Source organism: Daucus carota, chromosome 3 (assembly GCF_001625215.2).
Source record: "Daucus carota subsp. sativus chromosome 3, DH1 v3.0, whole genome shotgun sequence".
Lineage (NCBI taxonomy): Eukaryota > Viridiplantae > Streptophyta > Magnoliopsida > Apiales > Apiaceae > Daucus > Daucus carota.
In genome coordinates this window covers 8,440,490-8,457,924 of record NC_030383.2, presented here as the reverse complement: position 1 = coordinate 8,457,924, position 17,435 = coordinate 8,440,490, and the positions used below count along the sequence as shown (strand labels likewise).

Genomic DNA, 17,435 nt, shown 5'->3' with positions numbered 1-17,435 from the left:
AAAATGACCTGATTTCAGAAGTATGGGCAGTCCAAAATGGCCTTAATTATCCAGTAAACAATTACATTTGAGGCTAATGGCTGTAGATGGACTACCCCTTTATGATATATAGCACTTCTATCAATCCGACAAAAGCCCTGTTGCACCGGTCTTCTGCAAAGCCCAGACGATCACTCTCTCTGCTTGATTGGGCAACAAGTTACAAATAACACAGAAGGCCTTAAGAAAAGGACAAAAGAAATATCTATGTATCTATTAAGAACAATAACTCGACAGCAAAAAACAATTGTGATATTTACATAGTCGAGCTCTACGTTACACTCAAAACCATATAATATTTGTGCTTGCACGTATTCTTCCTCAGCTGGTTTTAACAATCTCCCAGTCTTGTGTATATTCAAAAAAAATGAATTAAGCACTTTGTATTTACACTTTACTGCATATCAGCTTTTGATTCTTTGATTTCTGGACCTGGACTACGCGGCTCATATCTATTTGGTGATGGGCTGTATTGGTTTACTGCAAAACAGAAGGCATGTACTGTAAGTATTTGTGTTCATGCAATTTGGATGTAGAAGCATGATTGACTGTGCATCTGCTTTTTGATTCTTTGATTGTACCTGGACTATGCGGCACATGTCTATGTGGTGATGAGCTGTATTGGTTTACTGCAAAACATTAGGAATGAACTGTAAGTAATTTCAATGTAAAAGCAATATTTACTGTGTTATCAGCTTAAATGTTTTTTATTTCTGGACCTGGACTATGAGGCACGTGTCTATATGGTGATGGGCAGTATTGGTATACTGCAAAACACAAGGCATGAACTGTAAGCATTTAGGTTTATGCAATTTAGATGTGAAAGCGCATTGAATTTATAATTAATATCAGCTTTTGATTCTTTGCTTTCTGACCTGGACTATGAGGCACAAATCTATTTGGTGATGGGCTGCATCGGTCAACTGCAAAATAGAAGGCATGAACCGTAAGTTTTCAACTTAATGCAATTTGAATGTAAAAATTCAGGGTGCATTACCTGGTTTTGTATCTTCAGGGTCTTGTAGCCTGTCATGACCACTATTATAAGACTGCTCCTGCTGTAAAGCTAAAGGAGATTCCAAGGTAGTGGATTTAAAGGAGCAATAGGATGAACGTAAACGCTCATTAATTACTTCCAAGGTTCCATTCTCACAGTTATCAGATTTGAACTGGCAATATGCAGCTGACTGCAACTGTTCATGATACTCTTCAAATTTTTCAGAGTGCTCGTCTTGCTCATCCATATCCATAATAACCTGCAAATTACGAATATTAAACAGAGATAGAGACGGTAAATTAGGATAGCTGGATGGTTTCAAGGCAATACCCGGGCAACATTTCTTTTAAATACTGGGAGAAACCTTTGCCTACAGTACAAGTGGAATAGGAAAGTGCAAATGATCAGCGGGATGGTGAAACTCGAAGCAACAGCTGATTTTTTAAGCCCAAAGACTCCCAAAAGTATTACTTGCATCAGCATTAGTGAGACGATTACTGCAGTATGCGCAATAGGCCAATAAAGTCCTCCAGTGTCATATTTTGTGACATAAACATTCATAAACTGAAAGATGCAAATGTTACTTGGTCAGCGCATGCCATCCCTACTATAGATACAGTGAGCTATCATATGAATTAGAACCTCAAACAAATTATTGAGAAAAGTCCTAAAAACATAATAGAGCGTGTTAAGGAATGTTCACCTGATTACGATATACAAGATGAGCAAAAAAAAAGTAGACCAGCAAGAAGGGTAACAATAGAGGTGCTGTTATCGAAGAAGTGAAGCCAAGCAGTCCAAATAGAAGAACTCGTGGAAGTTCTGTCTGGTATGGAAAAGTCTGTGACTCGCAAGATAAAACGTGCTTGCCTCTAAACAAGCATTTATCCAACCAGTGCAACAAAAGGGAAATTGGTTGCATCAGTTCGAGTGCCAAACTTGTCCAACCAGATGTTAATATATAAGTCATAAAAAATACAGCCTGCAAATTTGGAGTCCATTCAGTATTTGAAGAATATTGTAGCAGTTTGCATATAAACACTTGTACGAACTATAAACTAATAACATTGTAACATTGTAGAATGTTTTATTTTTTTTTATTGTTAAAGCATTCTAATTAAAGCCACATGTCAGGAAATGCCTATATGTATGGCACTGGCTGGAGAGCTTTCAACTCCCAGGGAAAAGATGCCTTAGGTCTCTTCTTAACTGGATGGGGAAAAAAAAGACAGAAAGGAATGGACAAGAAAACTGGGGAAATGCAAGCAAGCATCCACAAGGTGCACTTTTCATGTCAGCCTCACACCCTAAAGTCAAATGAGGCATGTGTTGCAACATAAACCCTCTTTGTCTGGCAAAACCACACTCTTCTAAAAAGGCAAATATCTCATATTTTTAGCACCAGAGCATTCCAATCCATGGAACTAGGCTATATTCTCCTTCTCCTACCGTTAGGCTACTGTAACACTGATGCAGACAACATAAAGAAAATGAGATAATATAGTTAAGCATCGAGACATAAAAAGAAATTCACCATTGATGGTATTCCCTTGGCAAGCTGCAGAGGAATATCTTTAAGACTTGAAATTCTATCAAACCTCTGTAAAACAGAACCTGATAGAATATTAGCAAAAAAGACATTCCATATTAGAAAGTACAGAACTTTGATGGAAGCACTCTTTTTTCTACAACTACGTGCAACAGGGCCCTCTATTGCTGAGAAAACCATCATTATTGGTGGAACACAGAAAATAAATAACGTCAGCATTGCACTTGGTAGGTACCCCGTAACCAAATCAAAGATCCAGTTCCTGCAAACAAATCAGTAAATGTAAATTGCCATTTGGTGTATAACACTGTAACGAACAGTAAATGATCTGTACATTTCATGACCTATGAAATATCAGAAGTTCATATATATCTCATTTCGGTTCAGTTTTAAAAAAAAAGTATAACTTCGCGACATGCAAATCTGCATGTTGATAAACCAAGTTATACCATTAATATGTGCTAATCTTGACTCATGTTACTTTTAGTCAAAATAAACTCAACCAAACAGCAATAATATAACAGTTTTTCTTACATGGTATTGGAACTGTTAGAGATCTAGATAACTGTGATATATATAGGGCACATGAACTATTACAATATAATTACAACACATGCTCAAGATTTTTTAAATCGACTTGACTTGTTGGGACGGACATCAGAATTATCTAGATAAATTTAAGAAAAAATCAATACAAACCAAGCTGCCAATATCTTGTTTGGTTGGCACCATTACATACCTCTGTTCACTCAACTTCCTAACGAAGGAAAAATGCTTGAGTTTGTCTAAATGGACGAGACCTTGTACAACCGACACAGGCACGAGGAAGAAGATCAAGAATGCAATTGAAGCAATAAGAGATCCTAGCCTACGGACCCAAAGCAATCTGTATGGTACACAAAGATTTGCCCAAAAGACATCTGCGGGTTCAGGAGCCATCTCAGTGACCCATAGCATAGGATTTGTGGATTGTAGTGTCTGGGCAGCAACATGAGCAGCATAACGAGTTCTAAAAAAAACCAAAGCGGCGGGACATTCCTGCATGCAAAAGTCAGGTAAGACACATGCTAAGATAAAAAATTAATCTCTCTGCCGCTGTTTGCATACAGTTGCAACAACATATTTAGGAATATTTTCACAAATACTGAACGTATAGTTCAATAAATATTATCTGACTGTCATGCTACGGCTAAACCCTAAAAGTGTTGTAGTTCTCCAAACCATAGTTACATGGGACGGGATTCGATTCGAAACGGGGTACGAAAACGGATACGCGGAAGGCTATATGTAATGAACCCGGTACAAGGAAACGCTCGGGTACGAGGGAACGTTGGGGTACGAAACATATATTTATAATAATTTTATACCCCTGTGATTCAGGCAAGTATAAATCCATTTCTAAATTTAATTAATTTTCAATAATTTTTTTACGTTGTAAACACAAGCACATTATAAAGTAGGAAATATATGTTTCACAATTTAAAATGGTAGATACTTTTCAGTTTTTTTTTATAAAAAAAATATAAATATACATATACAGATTTAACTTTATTGAATTAAGAAAATAAAAAAAATAGAAGTAAATAGAATACTGAAAGTAAACGATTAATCTACTCATTAATCATGGCTCCCTTACATTTCTAACCAGTTTGAACGTAAAGTTTTCAAAACTAACCAGCCTACGTTCAACTTTTCAAAACTAACCAGCCTACATTCAACTTTTCAAAACTAACCAGTCTAATTATACACAACTCGGGCGACCTTAATTGATTGGGGAAGAGAAGAGTGGGTCGCCCTTAGCACGGGCGACCCGTGCTATTTATGGATGAGGAAGGGCGACCCTTACACATGAACTGAAAACATGAACTACTGAGCTCATTCATCACACAAGTGCAAACCAGTTTGTTTTCTATTATTACTCTTACTAATTTTCTATTATTTTTAATATTTTATTCTTTTTTATTATTATTTTTTTAATTGCGAGTATTACTTTTTTATTTTAAAAATATTTTCATTTCTATTTTTCATTAAATTCGACTATTTTTAAAAAATTCCAATTATTACTTATATATTTTTACAAATATTTGTAAATTAATAACAATAATATTTGTAAATATTATAACAATAATATTTGTAATTCCGATTATAACAATAATATTTGTAAATTCCGATTATAACAATATTTTTTTACAAATATAATCGAATTTCTCTTTTTTATAGATTTCATTTATTGTTATTTTTACCCCATATGTAAATATAATACGAATATTTAATATTTGTAAATATTAAACAAGAATATTTGTAGAAAAAGAATTCAAATATATGTAAATTCCAATTATAGCAATAATATTTGTAAATTCCAATTATAACAATAATATTTGTATATTCTGATTATAACAATATTATTTTACAAATATTTTCTTTTTTTACAAATATTATATTTTCAATTCTGTTTATTATGTTTACCCTATTTGTATATATAATTCGAATATTTAATATTTGTAAAATAATATAAGTAATAATCGAAATTTTTTAGAAAAATAGTGGAATTTATAAAAAAATATAAATGAAAATATTTTAAAATAATAAATGTAATAATCAGAATTAATAAAAATAATAATCCAAAAGAATAATATATTAAAAATAATAGAAGAGTAATAATCTAAATTAACAAACAAAAAACTACTTAGTCTTTCTACATAATAAAAGAGAAAATATTTGTAAAATAATATTGTTATAATCGGAATTTACAAATATTATTGTTATAATTGGAATTTACAAATATTATTGCTATAATCGGAATTTACAAATATTCGAATTCTTTTTTTACAAATATTATTATTTAATATTTACAAATATTAAATATTCGAATTATATTAAATATTCAAATATCATCACAACCAGATTTCTCACTATATTTCGGTTAAAAACAACTCATGTGCCAAGATTTTGCGAGGAAGTAAAAGACTAAGCACAAGAAGCAGCAAATAATGATAAAATGAATCAAGAAATTTGCACAAAATATATCAAAAGTAGTTCTGAAGACAACAAAGTGAAAGAAATATACCTGATGTCTAGAACTAAGAGCAAGTCCAAGAGAAGCCTTATATCATGTCCTAAGTTAAAATTTAGGGCATTTGATAAAAAAGTTTGCTCCAACAATGTCTTAGTGATGCCTTATATCACTAGGACAACCCCCTTTAAGCCCTATATTTGAGGCTCTCCCTCTCCCCTTGCCCTATCCCATATTTTATAATAAATTCCTACCAACACTCTCATTCTCTCTCTATTTTATATTATGTTTTAATGATGAAAGTGAACATTTAATAATAAAATATTAAACATATAGTGAAAATAAGGCACATTGTTGGAGTTGAAGTTGGTAAAATATGTCCTAAACTACTAGGACATAATTTTTTATATTATATTTAGGGCTCCAACAGGGAAACTTTTGGACTTGCTCTAAGCAGCTTCCCCACCCTACAGCACAGGTTCTACCTCCCCGTTGGGGTCGCCCGACTTCCTTAAAATTTGGCTGGTTAATTTTGAAAAGTTGAATGTAGGCTGGTTTTTTGAAAACTTTACGTTCAAACTGGTTAGAAATGTAAGGGAGCCCATTAATCATAGTCAAATCAACAGTCACATACAAACACCACCGTATACGTTTACATAATATAATATTTACAGATGTCTTTTATCTTTTTGCGTGCACATCATCTTCTTCTCCTTTCCTTCTATCTCTGCAATCTCTCTTTCTTCTCTTCATCTTCTTTGCTTCACTGTACCTTTTCTCTTCTCGCGATTCTTTGTTGAAGAAACGAGGTTGACGGATTTAATATGAGTCGCCGGACACACGAACCGGAGCGCGATCCCACACCGAACCGGTCGAAAACGACCTGTGTTCCGGGTCGAACGAACTGATTCGGGATACACGGCAGCGTACCCGTTTCTGTATAACTATGCTCCAAACCAAAAGACAATTTGATAAAATTTAATTTTTAGTATCTAATCCACATTTGGAAAATAGTTTACAGCCTGACACAAAAAACATGAATGTGCCAGCACCTACCTCTTATTGCTTATATATTTGTGGATCACTGAAAGCGTGAGATGTTTCCAAAATTGACTACAGATAGCTTCTCAAACAAGTACATGGATGTATTACAATATCCGTAGCAAATGTGAATTGACATTCTGGTGTATTCTTTACATGAAATTTTGCTCAAGCCTTAAAGCATTGGTTGAAATGTGATAAATAGTAACAAACATATAGGAATGTCAAGAATTTAACTAGGTATGTAAAGATTGCAAAACCTTACATTTAAAATTATTAAAATTTAATCACCCAAAAGTGGTGGGAAATGTTTATAGGTTTACATACCCTCCTCAGGTTTATATGGTACTTTTCTAAAAAAATAACAGAGGAATTAAGGAGATAAATAAAAAGGGATGTAATCATTTGAAATCTTAAGATCTTTACCACTCCTAGTTATTAGTTAGACCCAAGCGTTAGGTAGTAAAATATTTTTGTGCTAACTAACGCTATTAAGTTGTGCCATATCGGTTGTGTTAGAGTTGCAGGTCAACAAGGAACAGACTGGAGTTTCTAAGACTTCTCCAATTGCCCGAGCTGAATAAGCTAGTCAGCTAGACCTCTGTTACCCATACTCAGTGACGGAGCCAGAAAGATTTTTTAGAGGGGGCCGGAATATAAATGCTATTTAAATTCAAAAAATATTATATGTCATATTTAATAGTGTTAAGTGACCAATTCTCCTAAAACCTCGAGGTGTTAGGAACACGGCTTACCAAGATCATATTCTAACATTCCCCCTCACTCGAAAGCCCATTTATGGGTCGAGAGTGGATCACGGGCGCCCATCTTTTGGGGCATAACATTGCCTTCGTGTCCTTAACAAATTCTGAGAATATTGGGGGTCACAGGGAGTCGAACTCGAGTCTCCCGAGAGCCTAAGCTCTGATAAAGGTTTTAGAAGGAGGGCTTACCAGGATCATATTCTAATAAATAGTAGCATTAGTGATTAAAGTCTATTATTTTAGGTTTCTATGAGAAAGCTCAATCGTTTCATTAAGAAAATTTAATTATTTATTACCAAGCCGCTGAGGATGTTGACTTGAAAGAATGAGTTGCAAACTGGGAGACTCATAAACACGATAGAGAAAGTAAAAAGATATTGTCCAACATCAGAGTCTATATTATTAAAATTTATATCAAATGATTATAATTTTATTTTATAAACTAAATAAATACAAATAATGTAGTATTATATGTAAAGCTACATTCGCAAAATTGGATACAAAATTTTGTACAAAATGATATGATAATTAAAGTGGAATATTTTAATTGGTGCTATTAATATATATATAGAGAGAGAGAGAGAGAGAAAGAGAGTGATATTATATATATATATAGAGCTTTACTCCAATAGAAACCTCCTTATTCTAGAAACTAGAAACTATCACTAAATTTCTAGGAGAATATCACTAAATTCTCAAACAACCCCATTTTCTGCCTTCTTCTTCTCCAACCCACCAACCCTCCACCCCACTTCCGGCAGCTTCACCCTACCACCCCCGCCAAGTCTCTGCTACTCTCTCCACCTCCATGCCGCCCGACCCTCCATAGCCACCACCTCCATGTCGGCCTCCATTATTTATATCACCACCAAATCCAACCCCCCTCCGGCCTCCACCGCCCCTTCCATTCCACCCCCACCTCCACCTCCACCTTCGTCCTCACCTCCACCTCGGTCTTCTTCACCTACAGTACCGTATATCTAGCTTAATACCGATTTAAATTCCAGATCTTTGCCAAAAATCTGCCGGACAAAGCTAAAGGCTCCTTCCATGTCCACCACCTCCATCTCCACCTTCACCTCCATTATCTCCACCACCGCAACCACCACCTGAATCGGCAACTAGAACAGATTCAGAAATTCTGGGCAGTTTCCGCAAGTTTTCACTAATTCGTGCAACACATATCACTAAATCGTAAAGGGAATATCACTAAATTGTACTGAGGATATCACTAACTTGTATTGGTTTCTAGTTTTTATTTTAAAAGTGGTTTCTATTTGATCATGAGCCTATATATATATATATATATATATATATATATATACATTCATTACAATCAAAACTTAACCCATATCATTGATTTTGTAAATGAAATATCTTTCTAACTGTACTATATATATAAGCAAAGAAATCAAAAATCTAGGAAGGGCCAGGGCCCCCTCTGGACCCCCCTCCCTCTGTCTCTGCCCATACTTGATACTCCCCATTTTTTTTCCTTGTACCCGTGTCCACCAGACATGATGTGGGTATGAGATCTAGATTAGATCCTTCCTATTGGAACCGGACATTTCACCTTGTAGAAACCCACTTCAAGATGAAATTTAAGGTCTTGTTGCAACTTGTTTGTAGATAGCAAGGTCCATAAATGAGTAAATGACTAGTTTCTATGTTAGAAGAAAACACTAATTATACAAGAAGCCATTAATTATATGCACAAAAAAAAAAATGAATATCAATTGAGGATGAGCAACTTATGATTGAGGAAACTGGTAAACCCCAAACCCCAAACCTCCTTGTGAACATCTCATGATACTTTTGTTTTAAAAACTATTGTGGTAAAACCTCTACAAATAATAAGTATGGACCTGAACATTTTATCAATATATCACGACTATAAACTAGTGAGGTAAAATATATGTTGTACCCATGAAGTGGGACTAAAAAAATATTCATTTTTCAAGTATTAATTAGAGTTAGAGCCATTGAAATTATTTTCAGATGTATTGGGTAGTTTAGTGTTAAAACAATCTAGTCAAACACAAATGTTACCAACCCTCTAGCCCACTTATAGTTGTATAGCAGGGCCATCTCAAAGAACTTAAAGACCCTGTGCCCAAAAATTATTGGGTGTTTACCAAAAATACCAATTTTTTAAAGTTTTTTTGCAATTTTACTATCTTCTGAAAATATTTGCAAAAATATCTTTCAACCCAATGCAACTACATGCAACTTCGGTATTTTTGCAAAAATATTAGAATAGTTGTGGTTCGAGTTAGAGCACTTCTGTTTTTGAAACCAGTAGTGAATTATGAATCTGTGGTCAATACGACAAAGGTGAAGTCCAATGGTGGTGTAGGACGCCACGGGATTTTGATACGGCCGTGGCTGCATCTAAATCCCGATGAGGTGATTAGGGCTCATAAGATGATTGAGAGAGTTCAGATGGAACAGAGAGCTCAATAAGGTGTTAAAAACCCTAGGTCTTTGATTGTGATTACACCGACTTATATTAGGATGTTTCAGGCTTTGCATCTAGATTGATGCACTCGCTTATGAATGTTGCATATGATCTGACGTGGATTGTTGTTGAAGCTGGCGAAATTGGTAATGAGACGGCTTCGTTGATTGGAAAGTCGGGATGAAGACTGTGCACGTTAGATTTGATGAGAAAATGAAACTTTCGTGGGAGGATCGTCATCAGATGGAAGCTAGGATGCGGATTTGTGGATGAGGTATATATAAATTAATTTAGATTGATACAGTTACTTTTTGAGTTGTATTAGAATAGAAATTACGATTTTAGTTGATTTGGTTTCTTTTGTCGAAAATTAGTTGTATTAGTTGATTTTGATTGATAATTAAGGTTCAATTCAGTTGTTTTTGGTTAATTAGAGGGGTAATCATTTAAGTTGTATTTGTGGTTGATTTCAATTTAATTAAAGTTCCTTTCAACAGTTTTTTTAAGTTGCATTTGTGGTTGCATATATGGCTGCTAGCAATTGTAGATATGGATTTGCAACCTCCATATTTTGCAAAAAAATATTTAGAAAATGGTATATTTGCAATATGTATTTGAAAAATTGTCTTTTTGCAAATATTTTTTAAAAAATTACAATATTTTTCGCAAAAAAACTTTCTAGACTTGGATATTTGTGAAAAAAACCCCAAAATTATCAGGCCCTATATAATATTAAATGAGTAGTTTAATTTTAAAATATTAACATAATTGCTTAAATACAGTTCAAACAAATACATACATACATACATACATACATACATATATATATATATATATATATATATATATATATATTGACAGGAATGACAAATTATCACTATTTTGACAGGAATACCACTTTGCATGCGGATGGCCAAAATAACCGTCCTAATATGCATTACTAAAATGGGCATTCTTCGATAAGCGTTCTTGAAATGAGTATCACATGTAAATCAATTTTTTTATATTCTAAAATGGCTGTTACGCATTCTTAAAATGGGTATCCCGCGTATCCCATGATATGCGTTCTAAAAATAGGTATCCTTAAAATTTTGTTTTCTTGCTACCCAACCTAAAATGTGTATTATATAAAACACAACACTTTCATCTAAACACCATCATCCCATCATCAATCAACCCCCCCCCCCCCCCCCGGCCAAGATACTGTAGGCATCAAATTTAAGTCAGTAGGGTTACCCATTCTTAAAAGAGGTATTAGGATGTTAGTTTTGGCTTTTGTTTTGAAAAGTGGTTATACAAATATGTAAAAATTATGGTAATCCAGGAAATGAAATAGAAGATTATAGAAATTGATACAAGATTGTATCAAGCTAAAGCCATGCTTGATTTAACACAAAACCGTTAACTCTGTGTTAGTCTAAACCAACTTCCAAAATTTTCAAGTTAAAAAAATAAATACAAAATCCCAAGTTTAAAATGGTCCACGAATTAACTTCAGAAAAAATCACAACAAAAAAAATAATATAACTTCAACATGTAATACTACAATTGTCGAGAAATGATCATGAAGGGAATACTATCCACCCTGACCTCCATGGCTCCCCCCACCGGATACAGTCAACTAAAGTTTGAAGTTAGGTCAAATGTCAAATGAAACCACCACAATAACAAAGTTCTCAGAATTGGTTGTTTCGGCAATTTCAACATATTTCAAACGGAACAACCATCATAAATTAATCATAACCACAAGATAATATAGGACTAAAAATGACAGCAGAATGCTGAAGCTAATTGGTTAAAATAGATAGCAGGAAATCAAATTTAAAGCTCAAGAAAACATGTTAGTTTCTATAATTAAAATGAATAAAAACAGTAAATAAAAGTAATACCATTTTGCTGAAATCATCAAAATCCTGTTTCTCTTCAGATGCTGCTGATCTATCAGGAAGGAACCTGAAAGATTTTCCAGTTACTCCACATAGACCACACCTTGCAATACTCGGTCCACAATGCTTACTTATGCGAGGAGCCTTCAGTATATTGTACATCTTCTCAGCATCATGCTGGAAAAATTCAAAGTAAACAAGGGAAACTGATCAATAACCCTTACGGTAAGGTCAAAAGTCAAAACCAGAGGAATACATATTTGAAACAGTACAAAACAATACTGATGCTTCAACACTCAGTTTTGAAGTTATCTTATTGGGTTAAAATGTAAATATTTGCAGCCTTTCATCCGTTTGCACTGTATGCATACACAGTCATTACTCACACAATAAGGTAACTGTGTGTAAAAGAGACAAATACAGTATATGCAATTATTCATAATAAGGATTGTGTACTTGCGTTAGGAACCATTTCAATCCACTAGGCACAGTTTAATATAACTAAATGACTTTGATATTTGCAAATCTGTGATCTGCATCTTGCTAACTCACACCCTTAAAGTTGTATTCAGAAATATTGAAGCTCACGCCTCAGTATCAGTAAAATGCAACAGAAAGGAATCAACCAAAGACAATATTCAGAGCAGGCATCCTACATCTACAGCTATGCCAAGTATGAGTAACTACATGATCAGTAATAATACTAGATTTACACTTTTACCGTATATTAATTAAAAATAACAGACAGAAATAATCATGAGAATTTTGTTTAACATGAAATCCACCCAAGACAAATTACTGCACCGCGTGATTCACTATTTCACTGTTAAGACAGAAGTCAGATTAATAACCTGTAGGCTAGCAGATGTATCAAAAGATTTGGAAGTGCCTCTTAATTGCAGTCCTTGTTACTTCCATATAATACACGAATACATATTCGCTTTTGATCAGATATTGGATATCTATTTCAACCATATAAGGTAATTGCATAGTTGGACGGATGTTTACAGCTCTGGTGCTATTGCCACTAAATTATCATTAAAAACTCAATGTAAATACATTACGAATCCCATATGCAAGACTAAAACTCATTCAGACAAATATATAGCAAAATGGAAGACTCCAACTAACTATAAAATAAAATTTGATCATCAATTCAGGTTCTCACCACAAGCTTTCGGACAGTACCAGGGAGATACACAATTTGGTGTGATAAATAACTCGATGGGTAGTATTTTGTAAAGAATTGGGTCACAGAATCACTGTATGATTTCCCTGACCAAGGAATTGCACGCACAAGAACTGTGAATCGGCCTAAATTTTGTGGAGATCCAGTAATATATGCAAGCCTCATCTTCGTAATACTTTTATTTTCCTACACCAAAAGGCAAAAGGTCCACACAGCATTTAAATATATATACCAGAATAGAATATAATAATTTTTCAGAGTTTCATATAGATATGTCAAGTACAGACTACAGATACAGTGATAACTAACCCTCCATTCTCAACAGAGTGTGTTGAAGTAACAATAAAAATCCACAAGAAAGTGCCTAGATGAGTTTTTATCTGCCTAAGGCTACGAATTAAAACCTTATAGTATTTATCTTTGTCTAATTCTCAACATTCAAAAATTTACCCAGTACTTAAGTAAATGAATAATTTGTTGCATCCTTACTATGTAGAGAAGAGCACAGGCACAGAAAGTTATGACATATAATGCGAGACAATGAACCCACATCCTGAGAAAAAATAAACAGTATTAACTGGCAGGAATTACAAAACAAGCTGGAAAGAAGCACATTAATTGGCATATAATATACTGAAAAACTATGTATCACAATCTCAAAGCTGATGTTTAAAATAGAAATAACTATACCATCTTGATCTCTCTATGACATTCCCAATGGTGAAGACTTCCAAGGACTCCAATTGTATTTTCTTATGATGCATGGATTGTCCAAAGTAGTTTACAGGAAGTACAAGAAAAATGCAAATAACTGCAGCGACGGAGAGGATCCTCATACTGCACAGAAATAATGAAGTGCCTCGCTTGAGTTTTGTCATGATAAAACACAAACATCTTAGTTCTAATAATAAACAATAATAAAGAGAAATATTAAAAGGTCCGTAAAGCATCTCTAAGTCTTCATGTGAGAGTTTGGTTCGAGGATTTTATACCGAGTTCTCAATTACTCGTGTTGTTCTAAGCCAAAAAATCATATAAATTTTATTGACTCAAACTTTGAGAATAATTAGGACTTATTTGAATCAGAGCTTTTTCATATCAAGATTAAGAAGAAAAAAAAAACATTGTAATTTCAAATTTATTGCATATTTCGAAATTTATGCAAGTCGTAAATTAATGAAAAAGACATGCAAGTATTGCCTCTATTCGTTGTTTCAAAAGAAACCAATGTCAGGATAACTGAAAATTTCATATGGATAATTTGTGACTTAAATGGAAAAGTTAGTTGTTTAAATTCACATTTTTAACAGATGGATCAAGTATGTTGCACAGAGGTAGTACATGTTTCTAGAAGTAATAGTACAAGATACAATATATGTCTGTAAAAGTACATAGATGACCAAAAAAAGTCCATAATATTGGCACACACTAGATAGAATCTTATGAGACTTTCCGGTACATATTATATTACGCTTTATTTACATTATGTTCTTTAACAATCCATTCAACAGTTTAATCCCCAATGTCAGTTACTTGGTCACTGATGTATCTGATTAATCTGTCATACCACTAAAACCAAAGGCTATTCCACTTGCTATAGTGATTCATACATGTTTATGTTTTAAACAGTTATAGTGAAATAGGCAAATTGCTTACAATCTATTTTCCCATTTACTGTAGCACATACAAATTTATACACATAGTCATACACATAACTAAATTTAAAGTAGGATAGATGAAAAAAGTGTTCCTTAGAAGTATAATAAATCTAGCCTGCCAAAAGGAGTGGCAACACAAGAAAAAAACACTTTACATAGCAAAGTAAGCTTACAAAAGAATATAAATAACAAGATCTCTGTCATACTACAGGCAATTTGCATAAGTCCGTGAAAAGAGGAAACTGAGGTATTTCCTGATGTTCCCCATTAACAGCAAAAAAAATTCAATCATTTTATCATGGAAGAGTTGAACAAGGCTAGATAATAGTCTACAAATATACTATTAATTATATACATATTCATTCACCTGAATATGACTACCCGAGAAAAAACAGCTGCATCCAAGCCGCCAACCGCAAACAAATCCTCTTCAGATGTCTGCCAAGCCTTAATTATCCAGCTAGGTGAAGGAACAAGTCTTTCAAAGAAGGAAGGGCCATGACCTTTTGATTGTACCTGAGCAAGCCTTTGCCCAAAGTACACTTTCAAATTGCTTGGTTGTTTTCTCAATACTGAATACAGCGAAGTCAGGACCGTGCACACACCTATATTAATTCCAGCAGAAGTCAGCAGCCCAGATATATTCATCTCCTTCCACTAACTTATGAAGTTTCTTTATCCAAGATAAACCATTAGTGTCCACACCAATTGAACTCCCAAAAACAAAGTGATAGATCCAGAACCTGCAAAAACAACATTTAGTGGACCATATATTACTTTAAAGATATGACCAGATATTATATCTGAAATTAAGTTGCAAGCCTGCTGCATCAGGCTAATCATAAGAAACAAATATATAACTTCCCTTAATGATGCAAACCATAATTTTTCACCTTCTCAGTTTCTCACCAAACAAAAGTGATACATGAGTAATGAACATGCAGAGACATATGGTTAATGTAGAATATCAGTTCAAATAGAGTGCATTATTTAGGTACAGGGAATATGAGCAATACAAGAGGTAAAGAAGAAACCAGTTCATCATATCCCATAAGGCATGTAAGTATATACATGGAAGCTAAACATTGTCAACTCCAACCTCAATACAGCATAATTCTCAATCCAAGAGAAAAACTAATGCATAACACATCCTTCTCGACACATTTACATAATTTCAACCTATTACGCCATTCGTCAGAAAGTTAATCCGTGACCTATCACCACTCATCAGAATCGAAATCCATAGGAGAAAACAAATACGAAATCATTCACGAAAAAAGCTAAATTCAGTGAAAACAGGTATCACCTGTACAGATTCAAATTCTCCGGAGTGTAAAAAAACAGATATATAATACTTAATCAATCAACACATAACTGAATTCGCATTAGAACTAATTTATTGCTTTAATCACACCTACTTATAACTAGAATCTTACTTGTTATTACTTAACACTTAATATCGAATGAAAATTCGTGAATACAATGATTGATACAAATATAATTACACAGCTAAAGCAATAATCAAAGAATTACAGCTCCAAAACTAATCAATACATGTATAATGCAAGCAGAACAGATAAAACGCACACTAAAACAAACAAATTGAACTAAGAGAGTAAAAATCACCTGTAGAGATTTGAGTTGAATTCTTCAAGTGCGTATCAAACAAAGTGTGCCTCACTAATCAAAACAACTTCAATTATATATGCATTACTAGATAAATAAATATATAAATAACAAACAGATTTATTAATCAATTGCTTCAGCAGACCTATCTGTTATTTGTTGCTTCAACTTCCAGTAGAAGTAGTAAAATTGGAAAATAAAAAATATAAAAATATATATATGTAGTTTATGTATGTATAGAAGTGAATTAAAAGCTAAAAGGAGGCAAGTACAAGTTGAGTATAGAATAATACAGATACGAATTAAGAGTACCGAGTCTAATAAGTAGTGCTAAGCCTAAATATTCGCGAGACAGGAGAGGACACGGAAAATACAGGGAGAAGTGGGGCCTATTTAATAGCCATGTGTGAATGATTAGAATTTGCTTTATGTTAGTAAGACTGGATATGTTTAAAGTGTCGTATTGTAATACGAGTGGGTTGGGTTGGATATATCTGTCATTAGCTTTGTTGGGTTTAATTAAAGAGTACTGTAATTGTGAAATAAAGTTTGATTTATTGCACGATTATTATAATTATTACTCCCTCCGTATCTTTTTTCTTTTCCTATTTGTAATGTCGGTACTGTTCATAACATGAGACAAATTACTAATTTACATCTAATCTATAAAACTAAATATAGTCATGAGTGATCTTGTTAGATTCGTATTCACGAGTACTTTAATATGGTGAAGTTTTTATATTTAATGCTATTACGAAATGAAAGATATTAACGATCAAAAGTGTGTGTTGGCAAACGTGAAAAGTACAAACAGGAAAAGTATTTAGGGACGGAGGGAGTATATAACATGTGGTTGTCCATGTGTAGATGTGTATAACATAGTCGTGAGATGTGCCTACCGAAGGATCTGGACTATGGGGCCAATCGAATTTTAGTCAACCTTTTCGGTTATTGTCTTTGACTTTTTTGTAAATTTGGATCGGTTTTTATATTGAGTTTGTCTAGTGTGTGCCCATGGGCACATGCTAAGCGCGAAATTTGATAAGTTTGGGAGGTTTTGATTAGTATGGTTGTTGTATTTTCAGGGGTTCATCATTATTAAGATATGAGAGCCAATCAAAATCTCTCAAGTTTGTAAAATTCCGCGCTTAGAAAAACCGTTTTATATTATGCTGTGACTGTATTTTAGAAATAACAGCGTTTCCAAGCCGGCGT

At 33.7% G+C, this 17,435-nt stretch overlaps 1 protein-coding gene across 5 annotated transcripts; it reads right to left on the bottom strand.

Annotated features, from left to right (window-relative positions):
* Nucleotides 1-230: 230 nt before the first annotated feature.
* On the bottom strand, nt 231-16,530 carry LOC108214599 (CSC1-like protein RXW8). 5 transcript variants are annotated; one of them, XM_017386695.2, is made up of 16 exons: nt 16,366-16,496; nt 16,221-16,274; nt 14,962-15,337; nt 13,627-13,773; nt 13,426-13,489; nt 12,916-13,122; nt 11,751-11,924; nt 3,325-3,623; nt 2,571-2,847; nt 1,740-2,018; nt 1,367-1,600; nt 1,037-1,295; nt 915-962; nt 759-806; nt 621-668; nt 231-519 (listed from the first exon to the last, which is right to left on the bottom strand). In XM_017386695.2, the coding sequence occupies exons 3-16, from the start codon at nt 15,240-15,242 to the stop codon at nt 434-436; spliced, it is 2,451 nt and encodes an 816-aa protein (XP_017242184.1). In that variant the 5' UTR covers nt 15,243-15,337; nt 16,221-16,274; nt 16,366-16,496; the 3' UTR covers nt 231-433. The 5 variants fall into 5 exon arrangements, with proteins under 5 accessions (XP_017242184.1, XP_017242183.1, XP_063945235.1 ...); XM_017386694.2 differs by having other exon boundaries at nt 16,221-16,530; XM_064089165.1 differs by lacking the exon at nt 621-668 and having other exon boundaries at nt 16,221-16,530.
* Between the last annotated feature and the right edge of the window lie 905 nt (nt 16,531-17,435).

What these genes read in the sequence shown, in the direction of transcription:
- LOC108214599 (XM_017386694.2), bottom strand. Translation starts at nt 15,242, where the DNA reads ATGAATATATCTGGGCTGCTGACTTCTGCTGGAATTAATATAGGTGTG. An exon ending in CCAAGGGAATACCATCAATG is followed by an intron (nt 2,019 to 2,570) that starts GTGAATTTCTTT and finishes CCAAATTTGCAG; the next exon opens with GCTGTATTTTTTATGACTTA. An exon ending in ATTTGTGCCTCATAGTCCAG is followed by an intron (nt 807 to 914) that starts GTCAGAAAGCAA and finishes TGTGTTTTGCAG; the next exon opens with TATACCAATACTGCCCATCA.